The sequence below is a fragment of the Aquarana catesbeiana genome, linkage group LG05 (assembly GCF_042186555.1).
Source record: "Aquarana catesbeiana isolate 2022-GZ linkage group LG05, ASM4218655v1, whole genome shotgun sequence".
Taxonomy (NCBI): domain Eukaryota; kingdom Metazoa; phylum Chordata; class Amphibia; order Anura; family Ranidae; genus Aquarana; species Aquarana catesbeiana.
This window is the reverse complement of record NC_133328.1, coordinates 223,374,046-223,389,001: the sequence shown is the minus strand read 5'-3', so window position 1 is coordinate 223,389,001 and position 14,956 is coordinate 223,374,046. Positions and strand designations below refer to the sequence as shown.

General features: G+C 44.2%; 1 protein-coding gene across 2 annotated transcripts in view; it reads left to right on the top strand.

Moving 5' to 3' along the window:
- MLH1 (mutL homolog 1) overlaps nucleotides 1–13,764 on the top strand; it is a 178,449-nt gene extending 164,685 nt beyond the window's left edge. For both annotated transcript variants that reach the window (XM_073630591.1, XM_073630589.1), the window contains one exon: nucleotides 13,277–13,764. In XM_073630591.1, coding sequence (XP_073486692.1) covers nucleotides 13,277–13,444 — 168 coding nt within the window. In that variant the 3' untranslated portion in view covers nucleotides 13,445–13,764. The remainder of the gene's footprint in view (nucleotides 1–13,276) is intronic.
- The last annotated feature ends 1,192 nt before the right edge of the window (nucleotides 13,765–14,956 follow it).

The following is a 14,956-nucleotide window of genomic DNA, read 5'->3' as shown; positions in this document are numbered from 1 at the left end:
CACCCCAAGGAAATTGCTGAGAGGCATGTTGAGCTCATTGAATATTTATTTATTTTTTGTCCCAAGTGATTGAATAATGACAAAAAAAAAAAAAATTACAAAAAGTTGTCACTAAATGATATATTGCTCACACAGGCCATGGGCATATGTGGAATTGCACCCCAAAATACATTCAGCTGCTTCTCCTGAGCACGGGGATACCACATGTGTGGGACTTTTTGGGAGCCTAGCGGCGTACGGGGCCCCGAAAACCAAGCACCGCCTTCAGGATTTCTAAGGGCATACATTTTTGATTTCACTCCTCACTACCTATCAGTTTTGAAGGCCATAAAATGACAAGATGGCACAAAACCCCCCCAAATGACCCCATTTTGGAAAGTAGACACCCCAAGCTATTTGCTGAGAGGCATGTTGAGTCCATGGAATATTTTATTTTTTGACACAACTTGTGGGAAAGTGACAATTTTTTTTTTTTTTTTTTGAACAAAGTTGTCACTAAATGATATATTGCTCACACAGGCCATGGGCATATGTGGAATTGCACCCCAAAATACATTTAGCTGCTTCTCCTGAGTATGGGGATACCACATGTGTGGCACTTTTTGGGAGCCTAGCTTCATACGGGGCCCCGAAATCCAATCACCGCCTTCAGGATTTCTAAGGGCTTAAATTTTTAATTTCACTCCTCACTACCTATCACAGTTTCAAAGGCCATAAAAGTTTGTGACAAAAAGTGAGGTCTGCAAAATACTCACTATACCTCTCAGCAAATAGCTTGGGGTGTCTGCTTTCCAAAATGGGGTCATTTGGGGGGGGGGGGGGGGGGTTGTGCCATCTGGGCATTCCATGGCCTCTGAAACTGTGATAGGCAGTGAAGAGTGAAATCAAAAATTTACGCCCTTAGAAAACCCTGAAGGTGGTGCTTGGTTTTCGGGGTCCCGTACGCGGCTAGGCTCCCAAAAAGTCTCACACGTGGTATCCCCGTACTCAGGAGAAGAAACAGAATTTATTTTGGGGTGTAATTTCACATGTTCCCATGGCGTGTTTGAGCAATATATCATTTAGTGACAACTTTGTGCAAAAAAAAAAATTGTCTTTTTCCCGCAACTTGTGTCACAATATAAAATATTCCATGGACTCGACATGCCTCTCAGCAAATAGCTTGGGGTGTCTACTTTCCAAAATGGGGTCATTTGGGGGGGTTTGAACTGTCCTGGCATTTTATGCACAACATTTAGAAGCTTATGTCACACATCATCCACTCTTCTAACCACTTGAAGACAAAGCCCTTTCTGACACTTTTTGTTTACATGAAAAAAATTTTTTTTTTTGCAAGAAAATTACTTTGAAAAATCGCTGCGCAAATACTGTGTGAAAAAAAAATGAAACACCCACCATTTTAATCTGTAGGGCATTTGCTTTAAAAAAATATATAATGTTTGGGGGTTCAAACGCATTTTTTGGGGAAAAAAACACACTTTTTTAAATTTTAATGCACTAAAACACACTATATTGCCCATATGTTTGATAAAATAAAAGATGACCTTAGGCCGAGTACATGGATACCAAACATGACATGCTTTAAAATTGCGCACAAACGTGCAGTGGCGACAAACTAAATACATTTTTAAAAGCCTTTACAGGTTATCACTTTAGATTTACAGAGGAAGTCTACTGCTAAAATTACTGCCCTTGATCTGACCTTCGTGGTGATACCTCACATGCATGGTGCAATTGCTGTTTACATTTGACGCCAGACCGACGCTTGCGTTTGCCTTTGCGCGAGAGCAGGGGGGGACAGGGGTGCTTTTTTTTTTTTTTTTTTTTTTTTTTTATTTATTATTTTTTTATCTTATTTTTAAACTGTTCCTTTCATTTTTATTTTTTTTTAATCATTTTTATTGTTATCTCAGGGAATGTAAATATCCCCTATGATAGCAATAGGTAGTGACAGGTACTTTTTTTTTGAAAAAATTGAGGTCTATTAGACCCTAGATCTCTCCTCTGCCCTCAAAGCATCTGACCACACCAAGATCGGTGTGATAAAATGCTTTCCCAATGGCGCTCTTTACATCCGGCGAAATGTAAGTCATGAAATGCTCGTAGCTTCCGGTTTCTTAGGCCATAGAGCTGTTTGGAGCCATTCTGGTCTCTGATCAGCTCTATGGTCAGCTGGCCGAATCACCGGCTGCATTCTCAGGTTCCCTGTTGGGACAGGAGAGCCAGAGAAAAACATGGAAGACGGTGGGGGGGGGGGCATTCCCTCCCACTGCTTGTTAAAGCAGTCTAGAGGCTAATTAGCCGCTAGGATTGCTTTTACATGAAAGCCGACCGCTGGCTGAAAAGAATGATACCAAGATGATACCTAAACCTGCAGGCATCATTCTGGTATAACCACTCAAAGTCCAGCAACATACCAGTACGTTGCTGGTCCTTGTTGGGCATATATTTTAAACTTTTTTTTCATGCAGCCTGTGGGCTGAAAGAAAAAAATATATTGATCGGTGGGTATGCCCACCATTAGAATACCTCCCTTCATCCACCCACTTCTAATGATGGGCATACATGCACCGTATATATATATATATATATATATATATATATGCCGAAGCATTGGGGCATCCTTCGCAAAAGTTAGGAGCAAATCGCTCCTCCGCCCTCTGCTGCCCCCACGCTTCGGCATATATGCTGAAGTATGTAACTGTGGTGGTGAAATCACCTCCGACAGCGCTGGAGTCACGGCTTTATGTATCGTGGGAGCAAACGCTGTTGCTGTTAAGATAAATCCACGCTGCAACTGAATGGCGTACCTGCTAAGCAAATGATGGTTAACAAAAAACAAAGTAACATTACAGTATAACAGTAATACTTACCATACCTGCAAAGCAAATACAAAAAAAAAAAAACATAGTAAAAAATAAAACATTTAACGCAACCTGTGCCTACCTAAAATATATATATGCCGAAGCATGGGGGCATCCTCCCGCAAAAGGCAGGAGCAAATCGCTCCACCACCCACTGCTGCCCCCACGCTTCGGCATATATGCTGAAGTATGTAACTGTGGTGGTGAAATCACCTCCGACAGCGCTGGAGTCACGGCTTTATGTATCGTGGGAGCAAACGCTGTTGCTGTCAAGATAAATAAATCCGCTCTGCAGCTGAATGGTATATCTGAAAACAAAAAAGTGGTTAACAAAAAAAAAAAAGTATAAAAAAATTGCATACCTATAAAGCAAACATGATAAAAACATAACAATAAAACATTGCAGTATAGAATGCAGAACAATAGAGAGAGAACAATAAAACAACAACTATTTTTGTTTTTTTTATTTTATTTTTTTTTTGTGTGTTTTTTCTTTTTTTTTTACACTTTTTTTTGTAACTTTAACTTTTTTAACTGGTACCAGGTTTGGGTCTCTCAAAATGCGATGGCAAGTGTGTCCTAGTCTGTGCAGTGCTGTACCCTACGCTAATACTCAACTAGTGTATGGTAGCGTTCAAAACATTCACCAATGCAAACACCAGGATTGTCAGGACAGAAGGGACAATAATACCGGGTGTCACGCCTAAATCTGGGCTTGCTGCAGACACGACATCTTTTTTGGGGGGCTCGTTGGGTAGGGGTACTCGGGAGGACATATAGGAAATGCCTCTCATGCAGCCGGCTTACTGCATTTGGTTGGGGATGGTGAGGTGGAGCACCGTCTGGAAACAGAAGGGCTCTGACGATCTCTTCCTGGAATTTAAGGAAGGATCCAGTCCGTCCTGAAGCTCTGTATAGCACATAAGCATTCAGCAAAGCCAATTAAAATAAATAAACAGACACTTTTCTGTACCAGCATCTGGCCTTACGGGCAACTAGGTACAGCGCCAACAACAGGTCGTTGAGGTCCACCCCTCCCATGTTAAGGTTATATTCGTGGACACAGAGGGTTTTCTCCACAACACCAGTCGCCGTAGTAATTTGGACCGTCGTGTCTGCATGAAGGGAGGTAAGAACGAAAACATTCTTATTGTCCCTCCACTTCATAGCGAGCAAGTTATTACACTGCAAGCAGGCTCTCTCCCCCAGCCTAAGACAGGAATCTACAAGCCGCTGGGGAAAGCCCCGGCGATTAGGTCGCACGGTGCCACATTCTCCAATCTGATGATCAAAAAGGTGGCTAAAAAGTGGCACGCTCGTGTAATAATTGTCCACGTACAAGTGGTACCCCTTTCCGAATAAGGGTGACACCAAGTCCCACACTATCTTGCCAGCGCTTCCTATGTAGTCAGGGCAGTTTGTCGGCTCTACGTGACTATCTTTGCCCTCGTAAACCATAAAACTACATGTATAGCCTGTGGCCCTGTCACAGAGCTTATACATCTTGACCCCGTATCTGGCACGCTTGCTGGGAAGGTACTGTTTGAATGACAAGCGGCCAGAAAATTTAATCAGGGACTCATCAACGCAGACAACTTGATGAGGAGTAAACAACTCTGCAAAACGTTGGTTGAAGTGGTATACGAGGGGCCGAATTTTGTAGAGCCGATCGTATTCAGGGACTCCACGAGGACGACAGAGTTCATTGTCGTTGAAGTGCATGAACCGCAAAATCTGCTCGTATCGTGCCCTGGCCATGGAGGCAGAGAACACGGGCATATGGTAAATTGGGTCAGTGGACCAATATGACCGCAACTCACTCTTTTTATTTATGCCCATGTTGAGGGAAAGGCCCAGAAAGGGCTTAAATTCGGAAACCGTAATTGGTTTCCAATCTCTGGCAAGGGAGGACTGGGGAATAGTGGCGATGTGTTGACCAGCGTACAAACTGCTTTGGTCCACAATAGATCTAAAGAGATCTTCGGTGAAAAACAGCGAATAAAAATCCAGTGGCGTAAAATCAACTGTTTCCACCTGAATTCCAGGTTGGCCAGTGAATGGGGGAAGTACGGGTGCTGCAGAAGTGGTGGGTACCCAATTCGGATTGGCGAATGCAGCAGGATGGGCACGACGGGCCTGTGTTCGTCTTCTTGGTGGCAGCGGGACACTACTTGTGCTTGCCACCTTGCCAGCTTGAACTGCACTTATGGGACTCGCCACGTCACCAAGTGTTACTGCAGTGCTGGATGTATGACCAGGGTGTACTAGGCCGCTGGTGCTTGCCAGTTCACCAGAAGGAATAGCGGCGCTAGTACTTCTGTGCTCCATACGAAAGCCCTGCGGTTCTTGCACTTCAAGGACAGAAGAAAAAGATTGGGGTCTGGTACGCCTGACCTTAGCAGGGACCACAACTCCGTCGTCAGAGCTATCTGTCATGGAGCCGCTGTCGTCTACAGGTTCGTATTCTGAGCCTGAATCTGACAGATGAGTGACTTCCTCTTCACTGTCTGTCATGCTCAGAAACGTGTAGGCCTCTTCACTAGTGTACCTTCGATTTGCCATTTTGGGCTCTAAATTTAGGGGTACACTAGTGAGACTCACAGGCAAAAAAGCTCCTGACTGTTAGTGACTGATTCAAAACGCTACCAAAAAACTGTTAGCGATCGCAGGGATCAGGCCTGACTCTGCGAACGCTGCAGTTATGCGTTTAGTGTTTTGTAAGTGACAGTTATCGATTGATACTGCACTTGGGTGGGCTGGGCTGGGCTGGGCCGAGGGGCAAAACGCAGGTGCTAGCAGGTATCTGGGCTGATCCCGCTAACACTGCGTTTTTGGGAACCCTAAACTGCTGGGGATGCTAGTATAGATCTGATCGGATCAGATATCGATCCGTTCAGATACTATAGCACTAAGGGAGGTGTATGCTGCGTGCGTGGGTTTTAGCGGTACTGGCGCTAACCTGACGCTGCCTGGGGCGACGCAGACCTTATCTGATCCTAAAAACGTAACTTATATCACCGCCGGGCAATTAGGGGGTTAAACCTTTATAAGGTAATAAACGGCGGGTGCCCTAGAACTATAATAAACTATAAAAAACAAACTAACTAACCAGCGTCACCCGTAACACTTATACAGTGATCGCTGGTGAAAGGGTTAACTAGGGGGCAATCAGGGGGTTAAAACCTTTAGTAGGTAGTATATGGGGGTCCCTGTAAAACACTGACAGCGAACCTATATACTTACCTCCCTAACTAGCGTCACCTGTGTCACTAATACAGCGATCAGAAAAACGATCGCTTAGCTACACTGGCGACGGGGGGTGATCAAGGGGTTAACCTTTGTTAGGGGGGTACCCTAGACCTAAAGGGGGGTACCCCAGACCTAAAGGGGGCTAACCTAACTGCCTTAACACTTATAACTGTCACAAACTGACACCAATGCAAAAAAAAAAAAAAAAAAACTGCTATTGGTGTCAGTGTGACAGGGGGTGATCGGGGGGTGAAAAGTGTGCCTAGTGTGTTCTACTGAAAGTGTAGTGTTGGTGCACTTGATGTCTTCTCTCCTCGGCGCCGGAACGAAAAGACCAGCTCGAGGAGGGATGACATCACTTCCTCTCCCTCTGTTTACATTACAGAGGGAGAGGAAGGATTTTCATTCGCCGGGAGCGATCGGGAGGGGGTGGCCACGAATGGATGGCCTCCCCCTCACCTCTCATCGCCCGCGAACTAAAGCCGACCGCCTCTGGCACCGGGGGGGTGGGGGGGGTCGGACCCCCTGCCCGCGGGAAGGCAATCACCTACCAGGTACATGATTTTGCCTGCCCGTGCCATTCTGCCGCAGTATATCTGCGTGAGGTGGTCGGCAAGTGGTTAAAGCCCAACTCTGGGGAAAATGTTGTAAATTCTGCACCAACTGTGTAGGAAAGAGGTAATAGACGTGTGTGGGGCGCTGCTGCTGTGTAGTAGTAAAATTATATCCTATTACAGACTGGGTCAACTGTATTTCTGGGTGCCATGGGCATGAGAACAGAGGCTAGCGGCAATGAAGAGATCTGGTCACACCACGCCCCCCCCCCCCTTTTTTTTTTTTTACCAAATATAAGGCATTCTGGGGTTGTGGCATGTGCATCACTGCTTTCCTCTTTTGTCCTTCAGAGTTTACATAACTAGTCCAGTAGTTTACAATAACCAGTTTTTCCCAAGATCGGTTTTATAAAGTCAGATGACTACCATTTTCAGTGGGAGCTCAGCAATGATGGCTTCCATCCATATTTATCCCATGACAGTTATAAAGCAGTTCCAAAAAAAAAATAGGTTTCCCAACCTGCTTTTGATATTGTGACCATAACAAGATAACGGTCCTCAAACACAGACATCAGCAAGAATATTGACAATGACCATGAGCAAATGCTTTAAACCTCAAACATGAAAAGGGAGCAAAGCATATCCCTCTATAGTGTGTACTTGTCCCAATCCAGTAAACTAAGTGGCATTTCTATCTACTGCGTTGTGCCTCTGCTATCAGCAGGAGTCACTTCTGACAAGTTTTCCTGACACCAGAAGAAAAAAAAAGATGGGAGCTCCAGCACACAGCTAGAGATCCTCAGCTCCATTCCTGTGTGCAGTGTGAAGCGGGGTGTGTCCCTTTCCTCCAATTAGCTATCAGAGCTCCCCTCACTGAGTTCTGCAGAGTGTAACTTCATCTCTCCACCCCCTGCTTTCTGGAAGCTTAGACAGGCTGTATAAATTCTGCTCTTTGAATGGATGTAGGGAAGAGAGCAGATAGACAGGTACAACTAATGTAGGAGGATCTCTTGTGTATCACCTGAGGCCAGTCACTTCACTGGCTATATGTAAGTGTCCATTCAAACTTGTGTGACTTAAAAATTGTGCGATTTGATTTCCATTGCGACTTTGTACCAATGAGTGCAACTTTTTTTGCGATTTTATACCAATGTGCTCTACAAAGTCGCTGGACGTGCAGAACGGGAAAATTTGTTTGGTTTCTTTATATTCTAACGAATTCCAATTTTTCATAACGATTTGGGTTCTGTGTGAAGAAGAGCTGGTTGTTAACCACTTCAGCCCCGGAAGGATTTACCCCCTTCCTGACCAGAGCACTTTTTACAATTCGGCACTGCGTCGCTTTAACTGCTAATTGCGCGGTCATGCAATGCTGTACCCAAACGAAATTTGTGTCCTTTTCTTCCCACAAATAGAGCTTTCTTTTGATGGTATTTGATCACCTCTGCCGTTTTTATTTTTTGCGCTATAAACGGAAAAAGACCGAAAATTTTGATAAAAAATGATATTTTCTACTTTTTGTTTTAAAAAAAATCCAATAAACTCAATTTTAGTCATACATTTAGGCCAAAATGTATTCGGCCACATGTCTTTGGTAAAAAAAAATGTCAATAAGCGTATATTTATTGGTTTGCGCAAAAGTTATAGCGTCTACAAACTAGGGTACATTTTCTGGAATTTGCACAGCTTTTAGTTTATGACTGCCTATGTCATTTCTTGAGGTGCTAAAATGGCAGGGCAGTACAAAACCCCCCCAAATGACCCCATTTTGGAAAGTAGACACCCCAAGGAAATTGCTGAGAGGCATGTTGAGCCCATTGAATATTTATTTTTTTTGTCCCAAGTGATTGAATAATGACAAAAAAAAAAATTTACAAAAAGTTGTCACTAAATGATATATTGCTCACACAGGCCATGGGCATATGTGGAATTGCACCCCAAAATACATTCAGCTGCTTCTCCTGAGTATGGGGATACCACATGTGTGGGACTTTTTGGGAGCCTAGCCGCGTACGGGGCCCCGAAAACCAAGCACCGCCTTCAGGATTTCTAAGGGCATAAATTTTTGATTTCACTCCTCGCTGCCTATCACAGTTTTGAAGGCCATAAAATGCCATGATGGCACAACCCCCCCCCAAATGACCCCATTTTGGAAAGTAGACACCCCAAGCTATTTGCTGAGAGGCATGGTGAGTATTTTGCAGCTCTCATTTGTTTTTGAAAATGAAGAAAGACCAGAAAAAAAATTTTTTTTTTCTTTTTTCAATTTTCAAAACTTTGTGACAAAAAGTGAGGTCTGCAAAATACTCACTATACCTCTCAGCAAATAGCTTGGGGTGTCTACTTTCCAAAATGGGGTCATTTGGGGGGGTTTTGTGCCACCTGGGCTTTCCATGGCCTCCGAAACTGTGACAGGCAGTGAAGAGTGAATTCAAAAATTTACGCCCTTAGAAAGCCTGAAGGCGGTGCTTGGATTTCGGGGTCCCGTGCGTGGCTAGGCTCCCAAAAAGTCCCACACATGTGGTATCCCCATACTCAGGAGAAGCAACAGAATGTATTTTGGGGTGTAATTTTACATATTCCCATGGCATGTTTGAGCAATATATCATTTAGTGACAACTTTGGGCATTCCCTCCCACTGCTTGTAAAAGCAGTCTAGAGGCTAATTAGCCGCTAGGATTGCTTTTACATGAAAGCCGACCGCTGGCTGAAAAGAATGATACCAAGATGATACCTAAACCTGCAGGCATCATTCTGGTATAACCACTCAAAGTCGTGAATGGCGTACCTGAAGACAAAAAAATGGTTAACAATAAAGCACAGTGAACAGTAAAGTATAAAAAATTGCATACCTGAAAAGCAAACATGATAAAACATAATAACAATAAAACATTGCAGAATAGAATACAGTAAAAAAGAGCAGAACCATAGAGAGCGAGAGAACAATAAAACGACAACTATTTATTTTTTTTTATTTTTGTTTGTGTTTTTTTTTTTTTTTTTTTACACTTTTTTTTTGTAACTGTAACTTTTATAACTGTAACCGGTTCCAGGTTCGGGTCTCTCAAAATGCGATGGCATCTTGGGAGACCCTGTGAAAGTGTGCCTAGTCTGTGCAATGCTGTACCCTACGCTAATACTCAACTAGTGAATGGTAGCGTTCAAAACATTCACCAATGCAAAGACCAGGATTGTCAGGACAGGAGGGACAATAATAGCGGGTGTCACGCCTATATCCGCGCTTGCTGCAGACACAACATCTTTTTTGGAGGGGTTCGTTGGGTAGGGGTACTCGGGAGGACATAAAGAAAATGCCTCTCATGCAGCCAACTGAATTTGGTTGGGGATGTGAATGGGGGAAGTACGGGCGCTGCAGAAGCGGTGGTTTCCCAATTAGGATTGGCGAATGCAGCAGGAAGGGCACTATGGGCACGACGGGCCTGTGTTCGTCTTCTTGGTGGCAGCGGGACACTACTTGTGCTTGCCACCTCACCAGCTTGAACTGCACTTATGGGACTCGCCACGTCACCAAGTGTTACTGCAGTGCTGGTTTGACTACGACCGGGGTGTACTAGGCCGCTGGCGCTTGCCAGTTCACCAAAACGCTACCAAAAAAACTGTTAGCGATCGCAGGGATCAGTCCTGACTCTGCGAACGCTGCAGTTATGCGTTTAGTGTTTTGTAAGTGACAGTGATAGATCGATACTGCACTTGGGTGGGCCGAGCTGGGCGGAGGGGCAAAATGCAGGTGCTAGCAGGTATCTGGGCTGATCCCGCTAACACTGCCTTTTTGGGAACCCTAAACTGCTGGGGACGCTAGTATAGATCTGATCGGATCAGATATTGATCCGTTTAGATACTATACCACTAAGGGAGGCGTATGCTGCGTGCGTGGGTGTTAGTGGTACTGGCGCTAATCTGACGCTGCCTGGGGCGACGCATATCACCGCCGGGCGATCGGGGGGCTAAACCTTTATTCGGTAATAAACGGCGGGTGCCCTGACACTATAAAAAATAAACAAACTAACCAGCGTCACCCGTAACGGTTATACAGTGATCAGTGGTGAAAGGGTTAACTAGGGGGCAATCAAGGGGTTAAAACATTTATTCGGTAGTATATGGGGGTCCCTGTCGCTATAAAACGCTGACGGCGAACCTAAATATTTACCTCACTAACTAGCGTCACCAGCGACACTAATACAGCGATCAGAAAAATGATTGCTTAGCGACACTGGTGACGGGGGGTGATCAAGGGGTTAAAACTTTATTAGGGGGGGTTAGGGGGGTACCCTAGACCTACAGGGGGCTAATACTCACTGCCCTACCACTTCTAACTGTCACAAACTGACACCAATCAATTAGTGTGCCTGGCATGTTCTACTGTGTTGTGTAGTGTTTTACACTTACTCGGATGTCTTCTCTCCTCGGCGTCGGAACGGAAACTGCCAAGCCGAGGAGAGATGACATCACATCCTCTGCCTGTGTGTACTATACACAGGCAGGGGATGTTTCTCATTGGCTGGGAGCGATCGCGAGGGGGGGGGCCACGATCGGATGGCCTCCCCCTCATCTCTGATCGCTGCCAGACAAATGCCGACCGCCGCTGGCACCGGGGGGGGTCCGATCGGACCCCCCGCCCGCGGGAAGGCATCACGTATCAGGTACGTGATTTTGCCTGCCCGTGCCGCTCTGTTGACGTATATAGACGTGAGGCGGTCGGCAAGTGGTTAAGGAGCGGGTTAGGAAGCCCACCGCCTTGTCCTTAACAAGCAATGACTCACTCAGTGGGGTTTCCCAACTGACAGCTGAATGTAAACAAAAGAATGCTGGCAATGAAAAATAAATGGAAAAAAACAGCGTTACCCCACCCCCCTCCTGAATCCATACCAGATCCTTATCCGTCTGGCAGGTCAGGAAAGGGGTGGGGGGGGGGGGGGATAAGCGAGAGCCCCCCCTACTCCATAGGGCCATACCAGGCCACTTGCCTTCAACATGGGTGCACCTTGTCAACAAAAAAATTCTTCATCCGCTTAGGCCGATATATATTCTTCTACATATTTTTGGTAAAAAAAAAAAACGCAATAAGCGTATATTGATTGGTTTGCGCAAAAGTTATAGCGTCTACAAACTATAGGATAGATTTGTGGCATTTTTATGTAATTTTTATTATTCATTTATTTTTTTACTAGTACAGGCAGTCCCCGAGTTACGAACGACTCCTACTTACGAACGGCCTCAAAAGCCGGCCACTTTTGCTCCATGCTGGTCCTGGATACATCCGGACATATCTCATACTGCAGTACTACATGGCCAGAAGAGCCCCAGATAACATAACAAGCGCCCGGAACATCCCACTTCCATGCACAGGCGGACATTACACTTATGAATGCAGTGTTCCGACCGGAAGTTACACTTACAAATGCAGTGTTGCGACTTATGAACAACTTCGACTTGCGAACAAACCTACAGTCCCTATCGTGTTCTTAACTCCTGTAGTAGCGATGATCTGTGATTTCTAGCAGTATTGGGACAGACAGATCGGACACTTTTGACACATTTTTGGGACCATTGACAATTATACATCGATCGGTGCTATAAAAATGCACTGATTACTGTATGAATGTCACTGGCAGTGAAGGGCTTAACACTAGGGAGCGATCAAGGGGTTAAATGTGTGTTCCCTCAGTGTGTTCTAACTGTATGAGGATAGGACTGAGTAGAGTGGAGACCTATCGCTGTTCCTACTTACTAGGAACAAACAACATGTCTCCTCTTCAGCTATTGCCGTCCACACGCATTGGGTCCCCCGCCGTGCAGCACGCGCCCTCTGGTGGCCGAAAAGGGGAAGGCCGTACCCATACCTGATTTCGCCCAGGAGGGCCATTCTGGCGCCGGTCGGCGTGAGCCGGTCAGGAACCGGTTAAGCTAAAGCGTATAAACAACTTGTTGGTGTATACATGGTTAATCAAAGCTCATTCCCCCACGGTTAGGTGCAAACCAGGCTCACTCACAGCGCCTGACATGTCTGCTTTTCAACCATGGGGAGTGGTTAGAGATGGGGATCAGGACATCAAACTTTGTATTTCAGTAATGGGCATGTTTAATCTACATCTATGAAACAGCTGCTGATGTATGTTTAAATGTTTGGAGAATGGAAGTATGGATTCCATTCTTTACCATTGTGCTTGGCCTGTACATGACATTTCAAAAGTAGACATCTGCATCTGAGATTTAATCCTACTTTATGATTTGGTAAAGAGAAATTTAGGGTGTAACTGCAGTTGTACTTTAATCATACTGCAAATACAATGGGGTTGGTTTACTAAAGGCAAATATGCTGTGCACTGCAGTTGCTCCAGAGCTCAGTAAATGAGTGGAACCGTCACTTGGCAAAGATTACCCAATCACATGCAAGGAAAATAAAAAACAGCATTTTTGCTTGCACGTGATTGGATGATGAAAGTCAGGAGAGCCTCCCCTCGTTTACTAAGATCTAAGGCAACTGCACTTGTATGTTTGCCTTTAGTAAATCAAACCCAATATCTGGTTTTAAATGAGTAAATGACATGGTGTGACCAATCTCCTAATTTGTAAGCATATTGTCTGCAGGATAAGGATTTGGCACAAGACGCACCTTCCTGGAGATGGACAACTGAACATGTCTTGTACAAAGCCTTCAGGACACACCTGCAGCCTCCAAAGCCATTTGCAGAAGATGGATGTATTTTGCAGCTTGCTAACCTTCCAGACTTGTATAAAGTGTTTGAAAGATGTTAATGCACTGAGCTCTGCAGCAAGTGATGAATTACTGGGCTATATATTTCTTTGACCTTTTTTTTTTTTTTTTTTTTTCATTGTATAGTTTGTATATATCTAATAACTAATACTGACAAGATTAAATAAAGTGAAACTATGTCTTCTAAAAATTTTGATATTTCACTTCAATGCAATACATTATGACAGCTTCTTGAGAAATATTTCAAAATGATTAGTTACATAATCACTCTCCTCAAAAGTAAAACCATTACGAATGATCATCGATCACGAATGTCACACTCTGATCCTTAGAAAAGAAGCCAAAGTGTAAGTCCATGGTACCAGGTGGCATAGTTATGCATCAGACCACTAATTCAACTTACACTTTGGCTTTTATTATGGTGAGCATCTCCCCTCCTTTTGTAAGGATCCAAGTGTGATGTACTTGGAGCGGCTAATGACCACTGGGAGCCTGCACCTGGCGTCGGAGGAACAGAGGAGTAATATGCCTGTAACAGAAACAAGGCAGCTTTTAATTAATTGATCATGTATGGATATGTCTTCCAGGTTTCAAATATCAGTTAATCAAAGTTTAGCGCATTCTAAAAGGAACCAAAGGTAGGAGAGAGAGATTGTGAGGCAGAAATTAAAAGAATAAGAGAGAGCTGGGAGATATAGAGGGTTCTAGAAAGGAGTGTTAAAGTAGGTGAGGGGCTTGGGGTCAGGTTGGGTCCTCACCTCCTTATTGTTGGGATTAATAATTGCTTTGTCAAATTTCCATCAGATTGGACAAAATGATCTATCCAGGGCCTCCAAATCTGTTTAAGCTTAAAGCTGTATTAAACTTAAAAGCAAACCTTTATTATATCGCAGCTTACCAATTCTTCAATGTGGTGGTTGCATTCGATTTATTTTTTAAGCTTACATTCTTCTATTTTCACCTGGTGAACTGGCCAGTAAGTCTGTTGTTTTTTTTTAGAAGAACAAACTCTATTCAAGATCAGTTTCAGTTACAAGGATGAGACAAACCATTTACCACTGACAAGGGGGGCTTACAATGATGAGTTTTATTTATTGAGTATTAGCTGGAGTCTGGCTTCAATCTGTTAGTGTATTTAAATCTGCTAGTAGAGGTGTGTTACTCTCCAGATTTTGACCTTTACTGTGGTCCTTGTAGTCCTTTTGTTGGGCTTTATTTTTGTGGCACTGGAGTGTTTGCAGTTGTAAGGGGTTAAGATCTCACGGAGCTTGATTTTCTTCCCTTTTTTTTTCTGAGCCAAGCTCTGGCCAAGTCTAAGCTGCTTCTGGTACCTAAAAAGAGATTTGCTTCAGGTAATTGACTAAGCAATTGAAGCATGCTGTTATTCCAGAGTTGTTTATATAAGTTGTTGCATGAAGAATCCTTTTCTGTTTGTAAGGATTTGCTATATAGCGTTGGGGAGTAGTTAACATCCACCTTTAGATCCTTGTCCTCTGGCCTTAAACCCCTAGGCCAGTGGTGTCCAAACTGTGACCCTGGGGCACTTTTCCTCC